Source organism: Scyliorhinus torazame, unplaced genomic scaffold (assembly GCF_047496885.1).
Source record: "Scyliorhinus torazame isolate Kashiwa2021f unplaced genomic scaffold, sScyTor2.1 scaffold_825, whole genome shotgun sequence".
In the NCBI taxonomy this organism is placed as follows: Eukaryota; Metazoa; Chordata; class Chondrichthyes; order Carcharhiniformes; family Scyliorhinidae; genus Scyliorhinus; species Scyliorhinus torazame.
In genome coordinates, this window is record NW_027308552.1 from 33,738 (window position 1) to 48,006 (window position 14,269).

Sequence of the window (14,269 nt, forward strand, 5' to 3'; positions counted from 1 at the left end):
TGAATAAACCAAAAAATGTAACGTTCAATAACCAGCATTACTCCCCATCCAAATCCTGTTCACATTCCTGCAACACTACTAAGAAAACGGCAAACTACACATAGATAATGTCAACAACCATGAAATGAACCTTTTTTACAGCCCTCTTTAAATGTTACATCCTTGAGGTAGACTCCAATGTTAGGGTTATGAACGTTACTTTTTAAATTCAGTGAAGATTTAATTCCAGCCCATATTGTAGAAAGGAAGATGTTTATTTCACTACATGATACAAAACGATAGCACATTCCATACAAAGCCAATGCAATTATTCAAACTGGGAGAAGAGGAATAGCAATGTGATTTGGAATATCCTCTTCAAAACAAGGCACTGTGTAAACAAGCACTTCGATCAGGATTTCCCAGACTTGGTCACATCACTAAAACTTTGGCAACCTAAAGAAGCCAGCTTTGTGCAGATGAAGGGGCCATAATTAACATCAGCACCAGTCTGGCACATCCTTATAGTGCAATGCTGGAGGAAGTTGCAGGTTCTATTGTTCTCTCACTTGTGCAAACTGAAACAGTATTGTTGAGGTGATGAATCTTTAATACATAACCATGCAAAGGAAAACAGAAATTTTACTATTCATATGTCCAATGCGATCTAGATAGGTGTCCTCTGCCCTCACCCAAATAGGCCTACGGCACTCCCCCCAGTCGTATATCCTTAGGATACCGAAGAAAACTAACTCAAGTCAAACATTTTCAGATGGGTCAAGATTATTCTCATCAGAAACCTCAGGAAAGGACACACCTGCTCTTCAATTTAGACATGGAGCAGAAAGGAATATAAAATCTACAGTGCAGAAGGAGGCCATTCGGCCCATCGAGTCTGCACCAGCCCTTGGCAAGAGCATCCCACTTAAGCCCAAACCTTCAGCCCATCCTCGTAACCTAACCTATCCTTTTTGGACACGAAGGGCAATTTAGCATAGCCAATCCACCTAACCTGCTCGGAGCACCATGAGGAAACCCACGCAGACACGGGGAGAATGTGCGAACTCCACACAGACACATAGGAAGTGAACACCATTAGGACAGAGTCCGGAGGTGAATATGCAGCAATTTCTATTTACACTATTATGATATGAAATAAAAGATGCTTTTATATGCTGCCAGAAATAATCCCATAACAATGCTTAGTTAGAGAATTTCAGAACTCGTACCTCAACCAGGTACGGCAAACTCTTCAATAATTCTGACAAAGACATGAAACCATATTCAGATGGGACAAGAGGATTTCCGTATGAAGCATCAAAATGTTTCTTAAGATCATCGACTTTGAGGAGTGAGACACCATCCAGAGACATCAACAGCACTAGAAGTTGAGCAGTTAGAGTGCGGAGGGACTTCCTGTTTATCAGCTGGAGCTGTTTTCCTGCTGGTGTGCTGGCAATCTTTTGGTTGGGGGAAGAAAAGTTATACTTAATTAGGAGATGCTCAAATAAAAATCTCAACAGGGAAGTCACGAAAGTAACCATATAACATACCTTTGCAACATGGCAGAGTTTCTGCATAAGCTCTGCCACAGTGTTAACGTCATAGTCTTGAAGGCGCAGAGTATATCCATAAGTATTGTTATACTCCAGGAGGAAATCTGAAAGTGTCATACAATTGTCCTTTTGTGATCTGAGCAATTTAACAAGTTGGGCCGTCAATGCTTTAATTTGCTCATTTTCTGTTAAAACAAGGATTTTTTCTTCTCCACACTCCAGAACCTGTGGACAACATGTTTCGCATCATTAACATTTTTTAGAGTTCACAAATGCAGTGCGCTTTCTGAAAGTATAATCTCCGGTACTCAACTGCTCGCTATCGTTAGACTAGAACATCATCGATATTACGATGCCAGACCAGACTGGACAGGGTCTTCAATTCCTTTTTTTATAATTTGTAAAACTGTGAGGAAAGGGTACTTCACTCCAAAAATGAAAATGAAATGATTCCAGCAATGATTCCACACCCAAATAGGAATATGGTATATTAAACAAACATCATTATTAACACAGTATTAGACTATCTTTAACAGCACAGAAATATAGCTTCCAATTACCAATTAAACAATGCTTAACACTAAAATGAAAGTCTTGTAATTCCGAACTGCTACTTTCTTAATCACCAATCAAGCAAAACCAACTTTTCAATAAGTTAGTAAACACAGGATTATTTGCGAACCTCTGGGTAAAGAATTCCTTTAAAAGACTGCTTGAAGAGAGTGGAGAAAGAGAGAGATCCTGTCAGATTAATGCTTCATCTCGGACAGCCTTCTGCAGAAACTGTTGTTCAGCTCCCAGCAATACTAACTGAATTGTCTGCTAGAGACCTGGTTCCTCCCATTCATTACATCATCCCCAATCCACTCAAATCTTATGATCTACTTGCTGAAGTTTTTTTAAACACAATGTATCTAATTATCTACACCCTGGAAATCATTAAAGTCCACAGGCTTGTTTTTGTAAACATAAGCATGGCCTGAAATAACAATGATCTCACTTTCACAAAACCATAATTGCACTTTCTGCAGCCAGTGTCTTTCTCTTAAACCAGGATTTTAAAAATCATTACTGCAGCAGATATACATAGCCTAACCCAGGCTTTTAAAACCATTACTGCACCAGATGCATATAATACAACATATCAGAAATTCCTACATTATCACACCATTATGGTTACAGAGGAACATACAGGGCTGAATTCTCATCTAAAAACAGCTGCATGTGGGTGTGAAAAGCATTAAATTAGCCAACCAAAGCACCATTACGCAGTAAAATTCACATATCTTAGCATTAACATCAATATTTGTATATCATTTAAAAAACACATGAAAATAGTATAGCAAATGCAGCCTCTTGACACAGTATATTGAATGTGCATGTCCAATTCAAGAAAACATCAACCGAGATGGGACTGAATCAAAGTGGACCATTTCAGAGTTACAGACACAGCTCTTGAGAAAATGAATTTAAACAAGGCCAATTTTTTAGCTTATAAACTTTACTGGTTGGTCAAAAATATCTGTACTCATTTTATTGTCTTAGGTCTGTAGCCAGTTAAAATGGCTAACTCCCGATTTAAAATGGCGAATGGCAAAGGCTGATGGGAAAGTCAGCCAACAGGACACAAACGAGCAGCTGCAGGTTGACTGTGCATTTACCTCTGGAAAGGCCAGACAAGATCGATATCGGCAACCATCAGCATAACAAAACACCAGCCATCTGCATACTAATGAGCAATCCCCGGGAACAATGAGAAACATTTAGATACATAAAGCAAAACCAGACTCTTTGGCGCCAGCAGAAGCCTACACAAAGGAAGGTGAACGACCACCTCAGGACAGCCCATCGATCAGGGAACTGCTCCAGCATTGGAGAAAATCGAACCAAGTGATTGCGACAAAGTCCAATCACTTGGAACCAGGTACAGGGTCCACCCCGAAAGGTGGGAAAGCCCCTGGAGACTATAAGAATTGAGCCCCAAGTTCAAGGCGCTCCCTCTTCAACCGTTTCCAGCTCTCTTAACTCTTCAGCAGCTGGGCAGAACTGCAAGTCTTACTTCAACGCTCGCTACGAGATAGGCGCTCCTAGCTATCAATCTGTACCAACTTCAAATCCTGCAGGCTCAGAATCCGAACGAAAGGCCATTCGTTTCCCTGACCTGGTGGGCCAGTTCCAAGTTCAGTAGTGGGCCAGTTCCAAGTTCAGTAGTGGGCCAGTTCGAAGTTAAGTATTGGCCTGTTAGCTGTAGAAGTGACTTAGACGTAGAATTTGTACATGAGTAGTGATTACGGTGTATAATAAATGTGCTTTGATTTAAATCTTACTAAGCGGTGTATTGAATTATTGATCATTACTCGGACTTGAACCACGTGGCGGTATCTTAATACCTGGCGACTCAAGAGCAAAGGTGAAAAAACAGAGCAATTAAACTAAGGCAAAGTTAGCAACAGGTCTAACCATCTTCAGCTTCTTCCCTCCACAAGGACAGAAGTGAGGATATTCGCTGATGATTCCACAATGTTCAGCACCATTTGGGTGTCTTCAGATACTGAAGCAGTCCATGCCTATATGCAGCATGACCTGGTTAACAGGCTTGGGCTTATAAGTGAGAAGCAATATTCACACCACCCAAATGTCTGGCAAGAGAGAATCCAACCAGCTCCCATGACATTCCATAGCCTGACCATCACTAATCCTCCCCCCATCAACATCCTGGGGCAACCAGAAACTGATCCAGCCACATAAATGCTGTGGGAATTCTGCAGACAGTAACTCACATCCTAACTCTCCAAAGTCTGTCCACCAGCTACAAGGCACATGTCAGGAATCTAATGGAATAGTTTCCATTTGCCTGGATAAATGCAATTCCAAAGGATCGACACCATCCAGGACAAATTAGCTCACGTGATTGGCATCCCTTCCACAAACATTCACTCTCGGCCACCGACGTACACTGGCAGCAGGGTGCAGCATATACAAGATGCAATGCAACAACTCACCAAGGCTCCTTCAACAACATCTTCCAAACCAGTGACCTCTAACACATAAAAGGACAAGGGCAGCCGATGCATGGGAACACCACCACCCGCAAGTTCCTCTCCAAGCCACACACCATCCTGACATGGAACAAAATAGCTGTTCCTTCACTGTCACGGTGTCAAAATCCTAAACTCCTTCCCAAACAGCACTGTGAATGTACCAACACCATATGGACTTCAGCTGTTGAAGAAGGCAGCTCACCACCACCTTTGAGGGAAATTAGGGATAGACAATAGAAATGCTGGCCTACATACAGAGAAAGATTTTTTTAAAAATTATAACGCAAGAATGAGTTGTGACCATATTGAAGCATATGAGATCCTGAGGGGACTCAACCAGATGGGTGCTTCACCTTGTGGGAGAGACTAGAACTAGGGACAGATTTTAAAAATAAGGGGTGCCCCATTTAATTTGGAGACATTTCATCTCTCTCAAGAGCATGGTGAATCTTTTGAACTCTTCCCCAGGCAGGGTCATTGATTATTTGTTAAGGCGGACGTGGATAGATTCTTGGTGATCGAGAGTCAAAGGTTATCGGGGGTAGGTGGGAATGTGGAACTGAGATCACAATAACCCATGCTCTTATTGAATGGTGGAGCAGGCTCTAGGAGGTGAATGACCCAATCCTGCTCCTAATTCATAGGATCATTATTACAACTTCAGGCTCCTGATACGGAGTATGCATAAATGACAAGCCAGGGTTACTTAAAAGAATGGGCATCATTTTAATTCAACTGCAATGTGAGAGCATGGTTTGCATTTCTAGAACTTGTTTAAGTTCTGTTTGAATATCAGCATATTCCGGACTTACTGCAGTTAGCTGTCAAGTTCACATGCCCTTGCACTCACCTGCAACACATCAGGTATAGCTTCAAATAGTTCCATGAGTTTGTTAAATCCGTAGTAAGTGAGCTTGCACTGACGTCCAAAGTGGTGGTGGTATGCGGGTATAAATCTATTAAAGGGCATACGGCAATGCGACTGATGGCGCAGTAAATCCACAACCTCTTTTGCAAACTGCTTTGTCCTCTCTATTTCTTCTGGTGTACGTTCTAGAATAAAATTCAATAACTTTTCAAAGATTGAACCAGTTTGCAGTTTTCAAAAGCACAAAATGTTATTCAATAGCAACATTAAACCAGCAGCATATTGAAGTGGAACTACAAATAGAAGATGCACAACCTGGATCAGTTCTAAAAACGTAATGAGCTACCTTTGATTTAACCCACGGTCAATTGATGAATGCAAGTTTTTAAATTTCTTTTTTCAATACATGTGCGTGCATATACTATAGTACAAACACAATTTTGAAATAAAGGAATTTCAAACACTTCTCGGCACCATCTAGTGGTCTGAGGCTCTCATTTGCATTGTTACAGGCATCTCTATACATTCAGATTTCCATTCTAAACGTTATATAACGTTTATGAAGCTGTTTATGTAGCTGTAAGGTAACTCTGAAGTTATGGCACTGGACTGGGAATCGAGGTTGCAAATTCAAATCCTTAACAAGATGCGAAACTGAATTCATTCAACTGGTTCATTTGTGGGCACGATAAAATGAAGATTGCTAGATGGTTAGTTCGCCAATTTCCTTCAGAAAATGGAAAATTCCACCTCTACCCAGGGCAGTCGGCATCAGCTATGCCACACTATATGGTTGACTCATGGCATTAGAGCAACCAGGAATGATAATAAATCCCAACATGAAAATCATAATAGGAAATGTGTGCATACAAGACAAGACTAGAACTTCATCAGCTGTGAAGGATAGGTTGGGTTAACTCTTTCTTCATGCCATTACAGCTGAAAATTCTACTTTTCTATACCTTCCCTGCACCCAGAGGTCCACAATTCTTTTAGATGATGAGGAAGGCACAAAATACCACGGAGGTAATTGAGTGGGCAACTGACACACTTTACCACCCTTTTTCCACCACCTCCCTCTCTCCCTGTGGACTATGGTCTACAAGCAGACTTTTCACAGAAATACAGCGTTGTGAACAATCACGTGACACAATCTACCGTTAGTCCAAAATACTGTTCCCTACTTCATGAAACTCAGCACCAATCTATCCACCCGTCACGTGAACAGCATGAAGTCCTCCCCAGCCTGTGTCAGCAAAGTAAATCTCAGGAGGCGGAATTAAAGTGGACAGAGACTTACATACAATATTGGTGGAGTACCTGGTTTAACAGGAACTCATTTTTATTTAAATTAAATATGCCAAACATAATTCTTATGACAACATAGACCAGTAAAAAAAAAAAAAAATCAGCACCTCGCTTTGGGATAGAAATCACAGTGTCATCATCTTGTTGCGATACGCAAATTGTAGCATCTGACATTTCTGAAAGAAGATCAGCCAGTTCACACACACCATAGTCTGTGACATTCCAGTCCTTCGAAAAACACCTAGCAGAAATCAAGACGTAGAAAATTTAATCCAATATAGTCTTCCCCACAGTACAATCTTTATCTCACCGTTATTTGATTCTGTTCAGGGTTACCAACTGCTACACAAGTCATTTGAAGTGTCACACAACACACATGGATGCTCGACTGAATTGCTACAGGCTGATGCTTCAGTATCACGCGGGGCCAGAAGGCCTTCTCTTGCACATCCTTTGTAAATGGAGACCATGATGCCCACCCCGAGGAACAACCTATCTAACAGGTCTAGGTTCACTGATCAACTCTCCATCCTTCATACACAAAGGCACAAGAGCAAGAGTCAACAACATGAAAGATAATTAATTAGGTATGATTAATTAGGAAAGAAAGGGCCGAAACCTGTTAGCAGTCATTTAGTGACAAACTTTTTTGGGGGGAAAAGTGATTTCCATTCAGATGAAAATAAGGAAGGATTCAGAATACTAAACTGTCCAGATGTGACACATACCAGAACAAGAAAATGTAACAAAAGGATATAATTCACCACCGTGCTGAAGATGATCTGGTTAGGCTGAGACAGACAGTTAGATGTTTATGTTAAGGTGCCAAGATGGAAACATTCCATTCCTCATTAAAATGAATCACATGAAAATAACTGAAATTTAAATAACTAAACTGAATTGCAGAATTTTAAGATCACACTTACCAATGATATGCTTGTCCAAATTCTTTTATGAAAACCTGTTTACTGGCTTGGGATTTGAGAAGTTTAAGTAGATCTTGGGTAAAGCGCTTTACTTGTGCTCGATGAGTCAAGGTAAGTAGACGTTTAGCGCCCAAGCCAAGGATCTATAATAAATCATACAGCGAAAGTGATTCAGACTGCAATGGTTAGTATCTCGAAGGGCACACCCAAAAACATGCGTGACTTACATTAACAAGTTACGGTCAGAACATTTCCAGGAATATCCGCAGCTTTTCAATACATTTTGTTTATTCAATTAACGAACAACATTTAGCTCAATTATAATTTTTTCTCCATGATATCACATTGCAATCCCTTTTCGGTTTAGTTAGATTGTTTGTGGACTTGGGAGACTACAAAGGGCGGCAGCACAGTGGTTAGCACTGTTGTTTCACAGCGCCCGGGTTCTGGGTTCCATTCCCGGCTCGAGTCACTGCCTGTGCAGAGTCTGCACGTTCTCCCTGTGTCTGCGTGGGTTTCCTCCGGGTGCTCCGGTTTCCTCCCACAAGTCCCGAAAGACGTGCTGTTAGGTGAACTGGACATTCTGAATTCTCCCTCTGTGTACCCGAACAGGCGCCGGAGTGTGGCGACTAGGGGCTTTTCACAGTAACTTCATTGCCGTGCTAATGTATGCCTACTTGAGACACCAATAAAGATCATTAAAAAAGCACATGCACCTTCACGGATATCAGAAATCAAGGCCAAGCAATGCCATTACAGCCAGCTGCATTGAAGAAGTTGTCAGAGGCCGAGAATGAGATAAGTGCACCATCAAAAAAGACGGTAGCAGTGACATAGAAGAGGCCAACCAACATTACAGGGCAGGTAGTGATGGACAAAGGCCTTACAATTCTAAGATTGTAACACAGGAAGTAAGGGCAAATGTGAACAGGAAGGGCAGGCATCCACAAGACATAATAGATAGGAACACAAAACTTTATAGATGGAAATTCAATTCCCTATCATTCCAATAGTAGTTTCAGGACCAATTAGCTCCTCTTTCAATCATAAGAACCTTCTAAAATTGTTCAAAATATATCATTTCATATTTATTTTGAACCTTCCAAGTGAGATTTAAAAGCTCAGACTACAAAAAGTGCAACTTTTGCCTCCACGTCTTAAACTCAAACTCACTGAAAATGTGGATTACAGCAACTAGTAATACACATTTAGCGTTTTTTAAAAAATCACTGCATTCATTAAAACAATCTAGTAAGCATTTTCAAAACTCTGCCGACTGGTAGAAAGAGCCTCGGACAGTGGTTTACGATTAAAACTAATTTCTGTGACACAAATCTCACCTGCAAAACATGAGGCACTGCTTCCAGCAACTCCACTAGTTTGGAATAGCCATAGTCTGAAACTCTGCACTGCTTCCCAAAATGATGATGGTAGGTTGGGATGAATTTATGCTGACATATGTGACAGTGAGTCTGGTTCTTTAGGAGATCGATTACTTCTCTACTAAACTGAATAAGCTGAGGATTTCCTACCGGACTCTTACAGCGCAGCAACCAGGGATCTATAGAACAGAATACAGAGTGTTCACTGGATTCAGCAAGTCAGATGTGAGAATAGGAAAAAGTACGGTAATCAAAATCATTAGTTCTGATGAACTTGTTCCACAGTAATAGCTCAATAGCAGAGTTAAAAACCCCAAACTTTACCAGAGTCCGCTCAGTTTTCATTATGAAAACTAGTAGCAGCATCTTGTAATCAAGGTTAACAAACAAATATATTTTCTATGCAAGGTGCTTGGCAAATTATATGGAATTTTTTCATTGCAAGTGGGGGTTAAATTTTTTGACAACTTAAAAAGATTCGACTGCACCCCTTCAAATGATGGGAGCTTGAACTAGTTGATACAGCTTATGCTTGAAATCCAATTTAAAACGGCGAATAAATTCTGTAGTAACGCAAAAGCACCATAACAAACGGAGATACCCTAATACCTTAAATTCCTGAAATGAGGTCATGATCCAGCCAATTTCAAATGCATATTCTGTCACAGCATTTAACCACACTTTGAATGTATTGGGTTATCGTCTTCATGGTTCACCCTAGCAGTAACAAACGTGCCTTCCAATTGTGCCTTCAAAGTGGCTGTGCCAGATTTTAATCTTACTTGCCTCTATAAGGCCCTCTCCAATGTCTTTAAATGGCGCAGAATCTTTCTCTATCTCCACGTAACTCAAGTCTCTCTAACCTTGGGATAGAATTTTATAGCATTTTGCTGAACCATTTTCATGCACAGGCAATTTATCGGTAACTAGAATTAGTGAAACATTTTTAAATGCTCAACTAGGCCAAAGTTGCTGTACACCTTCAGCATGGCGGCTTTTATAGCATTGTTTGCTGCTTTCTAATGCAGGATACGGAATTCAAAATCACAGCCATTTAATTGTTCAGGTTTCACCCTTTAGAGGATGTTAGAATTCAGGAAAAAGGGAAAATTGGACATAGCAATCCAGTGTAATGCCCAAATGAGGGGGAGTGTGATACTCGTAATTGTTCACAATCGATCAAAGTACATCCATACATAGACAAGCACCATTGCTCTCTTCGCCACTTTCTCACAAAACCCTCTTCTAAAAATAATGTTGACATGTTGGTTTGTCAAATGCTGCCAGTCTTCTTAAAAAAATAGCCATTACTTTATTGATTCAATTCTATGTCAGCTAACTAATTATCCATCAATTAAATGCCTTTCATTTGTGTTTATTTTTCATTAAAGTTCCTATATCCACATCCATAAATGAAACGTTATGCCGCTGTGTCATGGGATCATACAGTGCCACAATGGCAGTCGGTGCAATTACAATGCAGCATCTCTGCCAGTTTGTTACAAAGGGGAGACTTAAAAACCTATATTAGAAATATTATGATAAATGCATGGCTAAGATGGGAGTGAATTATATCCATCTTGGACCAACTATCCACCATGCCCTAACTCTATTCTTGGTTTTGACTTGAGGCAATTCCACAGCAGAAGACTAGTTCAAAGATTTAAGATGAAAACTTTATATAAAGAAAATTATAAAATTAGTACAGATGCACAGGTGGTGGAAACATTCACAGAATAAAATCAGAATAACCAAAGCAGTGGGGGCGGCATGATGCGCAGTGGTTAGCACTGCTGCCTCACAGCGTTGAGAACCTGGGTTCGACCCTGGCTCACTGTCTGTGTGGAGTTTGCACATTCTCCCAGTGTCTTCTGGGTCTCACCACCACAACCCAAAGATGTGCAGGGTAGGTGAATTGGCCACGCTAAATTTCCCCTTAATTGGGGAAAAATAAATTGGGTCTGAATTTTTTTTTTTTAAAATAACCATAGCAATTATGTTTGCTCTCTGAAGACAGCAAGACAAGTAGATAATGTGGTTTAAGGCAGCCTATGGAATTCTTGCCTTTATTAACTTGAATACAAGAGCAGGGAGGTTATACTGGAGCTGTACAAAACACTGGTTCGGCCCCAGCTGGAATACTGTGTACAGTTCTGGTCACACCATAGAAAGTGATTGCACTGGAGAGGGTGTAGAGGAGATTCAGAATGCTGCTTGGGCTAGACTGCTTCAGCTTTCAAGAGGCTGAAGCAGAGAAGGCTGAGGGGAGACCTAATTGAGGACATAGGGTGGATAGCAAGGTACTTGTTCCCTTAGTGGAGGGGTCAATAATCAGGGGGGCATAGATTTAAGATAATGGGTAGGAGGTTTAGAGGAGATGTAGGAAAACCTTTCTTAGGTAGAGGGTGGTTGGAATGTGGAACTCACTGCCTGAAAGGTGGTAGAGGCGGGATCCCTCAACTTTTTAGTATTTAGATGAGCACTTGAAATGCCATTGCATACATGGCTAGGGACCAAATGCTGGAAAACGTGATAAGAATAGTTAGGTGCTTGGTGGTCAGCATGGAAGTAATGGGCCGAAGGGCCTCTTTCCATGCTGTAAAACTCTATGACTATATATCTTACAGATTAATGTATGCATTTCCTTTGCTTACTTTAAATGGTGAACTAGTATCAGCTTACCTGCATTAGGAGGTGGCGGCTTGTTCTGCACCCATTTTACAACTTTAATGCCATCCTGCGTAGTAACAATGTTAACACCAGGGACACAGGTAATGAGGTGCTCCAAAGGAACACCGCCCTCCCCCTCTTCCACTGTCCGCAGAATGGTAAACTCTGCAGCATAGCAGTCCAGAAAGCTAAAGAAAATAAATCAAAATTAAGTCAAATTAAATAGTATTTATATATAGTAATAAAGCTTGAATCAAAATAAATCAACACATTAACTGAACAAATAAAACCCTGCACACTTATACAGAGCAAGGAGGCTTAGAAAGTTTATGTGAATACTGAAATTACGTATGCTCAAAGCACGGGCTCAGATATTTTCAATTCAACTCGCTATCCCTAGTGAGCAGTTCATTCTGTAACTGAGCTGGGGTGTCAGTGATGCGACCAACCACAAAACCACCAAGTGAAGAGATATATTAGGGGCAGAAGTTTCCCTTTTTAATGCAGAGTATGGGAGCAGGCGGAAAAATCTGGCTGCCGCGCTGGGCGCGAGGGGATCTGGCTGCCGCGCTGGGCGCGAGGGGATCTGGCTGCCGCGCTGGGCGCGAGGGGATCTGGCTGCCGCGCTGGGCGCGAGGGGATCTGGCTGCCGCGCTGGGCGCGAGGGGATCTGGCTGCCGCGCTGGGCGCGAGGGGATCTGGCTGCCGCGCTGGGCGCGAGGGGATCTGGCTGCCGCGCTGGGCGCGAGGGGATCTGGCTGCCGCGCTGGGCGCGAGGGGATCTGGCTGCCGCGCTGGGCGCGAGGGGATCTGGCTGCCGCGCTGGGCGCGAGGGGATCTGGCTGCCGCGCTGGGCGCGAGGGGATCTGGCTGTCGCGCTGGGCGCGAGGGGATCTGGCTGTCGCGCTGGGCGCGAGGGGACCTGGCTGTCGCGCTGGGCGCGAGGGGACCTGGCTGTCGCGCTGGGCGCGAGGGGACCTGGCTGTCGCGCTGGGCGCGAGGGGACCTGGCTGTCGCGCTGGGCGCGAGGGGACCTGGCTGTCGCGCTGGGCGCGAGGGGACCTGGCTGTCGCGCTGGGCGCGAGGGGACCTGGCTGTCGCGCTGGGCGCGAGGGGACCTGGCTGTCGCGCTGGGCGCGAGGGGACCTGGCTGTCGCGCTGGGCGCGAGGGGACCTGGCTGTCGCGCTGGGCGCGAGGGGACCTGGCTGTCGCGCTGGGCGCGAGGGGACCTGGCTGTCGCGCTGGGCGCGAGGGGACCTGGCTGTCGCGCTGGGCGCGAGGGGACCTGGCTGTCGCGCTGGGCGCGAGGGGATCTGGCTGTCGCGCTGGGCGCGAGGGGATCTGGCTGTCGCGCTGGGCGCGAGGGGATCTGGCTGTCGCGCTGGGCGCGAGGGGATCTGGCTGTCGCGCTGGGCGCGAGGGGATCTGGCTGTCGCGCTGGGCGCGAGGGGATCTGGCTGTCGCGCTGGGCGCGAGGGGACCTGGCTGTCGCGCTGGGCGCGAGGGGACCTGGCTGTCGCGCTGGGACCTGGCTGTCGCGCTGGGCGCGAGGGGACCTGGCTGTCCCGCTGGGCGCGAGTGGACCTGGCTGTCCCGCTGGGCGCGAGTGGACCTGGCTGTCCCGCTGGGCGCGAGTGGATCTGGCTGTCCCGCTGGGCGCGAGTGGATCTGGCTGTCCCGCTGGGCGCGAGTGGATCTGGCTGTCCCGCTGGGCGCGAGTGGATCTGGCTGTCCCGCTGGGCGCGAGTGGATCTGGCTGTCCCGCTGGGCGCGAGTGGATCTGGCTGTCCCGCTGGGCGCGAGTGGATCTGGCTGTCCCGCTGGGCGCGAGTGGATCTGGCTGTCCCGCTGGGCGCGAGTGGATCTGGCTGTCCCGCTGGGCGCGAGTGGACCTGGCTGTCCCGCTGGGCGCGAGTGGATCTGGCTGTCCCGCTGGGCGCGAGTGGATCTGGCTGTCCCGCTGGGCGCGAGTGGATCTGGCTGTCCCGCTGGGCGCGAGTGGATCTGGCTGTCCCGCTGGGCGCGAGTGGATCTGGCTGTCCCGCTGGGCGCGAGTGGATCTGGCTGTCCCGCTGGGCGCGAGTGGATCTGGCTGTCCCGCTGGGCGCGAGTGGATCTGGCTGTCCCGCTGGGCGCGAGTGGATCTGGCTGTCCCGCTGGGCGCGAGTGGATCTGGCTGTCCCGCTGGGTGCGAATGGATCTGGCTGTCCCGCTGGGTGAGAGCAGACCTGGCTGTCCCGCTAACTGGTTCACTAGAACTGCACCCGGCAGATCCTGTTACACTACCTAGCCTTTGAATACTAAAGAATAATTTAGCATGGCCAATCCACCTAACCTGCACATCTGTGGACTGTGGGAGGAAACCAAAGCACCCGGAGGAAACCCACGCAGACACGGAGAGAATGTGCAGACTCCGCATAGACAGTGACCCAGCAGGGAATCGAACCTGGGACCCTGCTGCTGTGAAGCCTCAGTGCTAACCACTGTACTACCGTGCCACCCAAATCGCCTTCCTAATCACTTGCTGTATCTGTATAC

The 14,269-nt window shown here is 45.1% G+C and overlaps 1 protein-coding gene across 3 annotated transcripts in view; it reads right to left on the minus strand.

Moving 5' to 3' along the window:
* Nucleotides 1–14,269, minus strand: part of LOC140406735 (meiosis regulator and mRNA stability factor 1-like) — a 55,259-nt gene that overhangs the window by 9,137 nt on the left and 31,853 nt on the right. For all 3 annotated transcript variants that reach the window (XM_072494685.1, XM_072494683.1, XM_072494684.1), the window contains 7 exons: nucleotides 11,743–11,918; nucleotides 9,019–9,239; nucleotides 7,679–7,821; nucleotides 6,860–6,993; nucleotides 5,427–5,629; nucleotides 1,533–1,760; nucleotides 1,209–1,439 (listed from right to left, as the gene is read on the minus strand). In XM_072494685.1, the coding sequence (XP_072350786.1) occupies nucleotides 1,209–1,439; nucleotides 1,533–1,760; nucleotides 5,427–5,629; nucleotides 6,860–6,993; nucleotides 7,679–7,821; nucleotides 9,019–9,239; nucleotides 11,743–11,918 (1,336 nt within the window). The remainder of the gene's footprint in view (nucleotides 1–1,208; nucleotides 1,440–1,532; nucleotides 1,761–5,426; nucleotides 5,630–6,859; nucleotides 6,994–7,678; nucleotides 7,822–9,018; nucleotides 9,240–11,742; nucleotides 11,919–14,269) is intronic.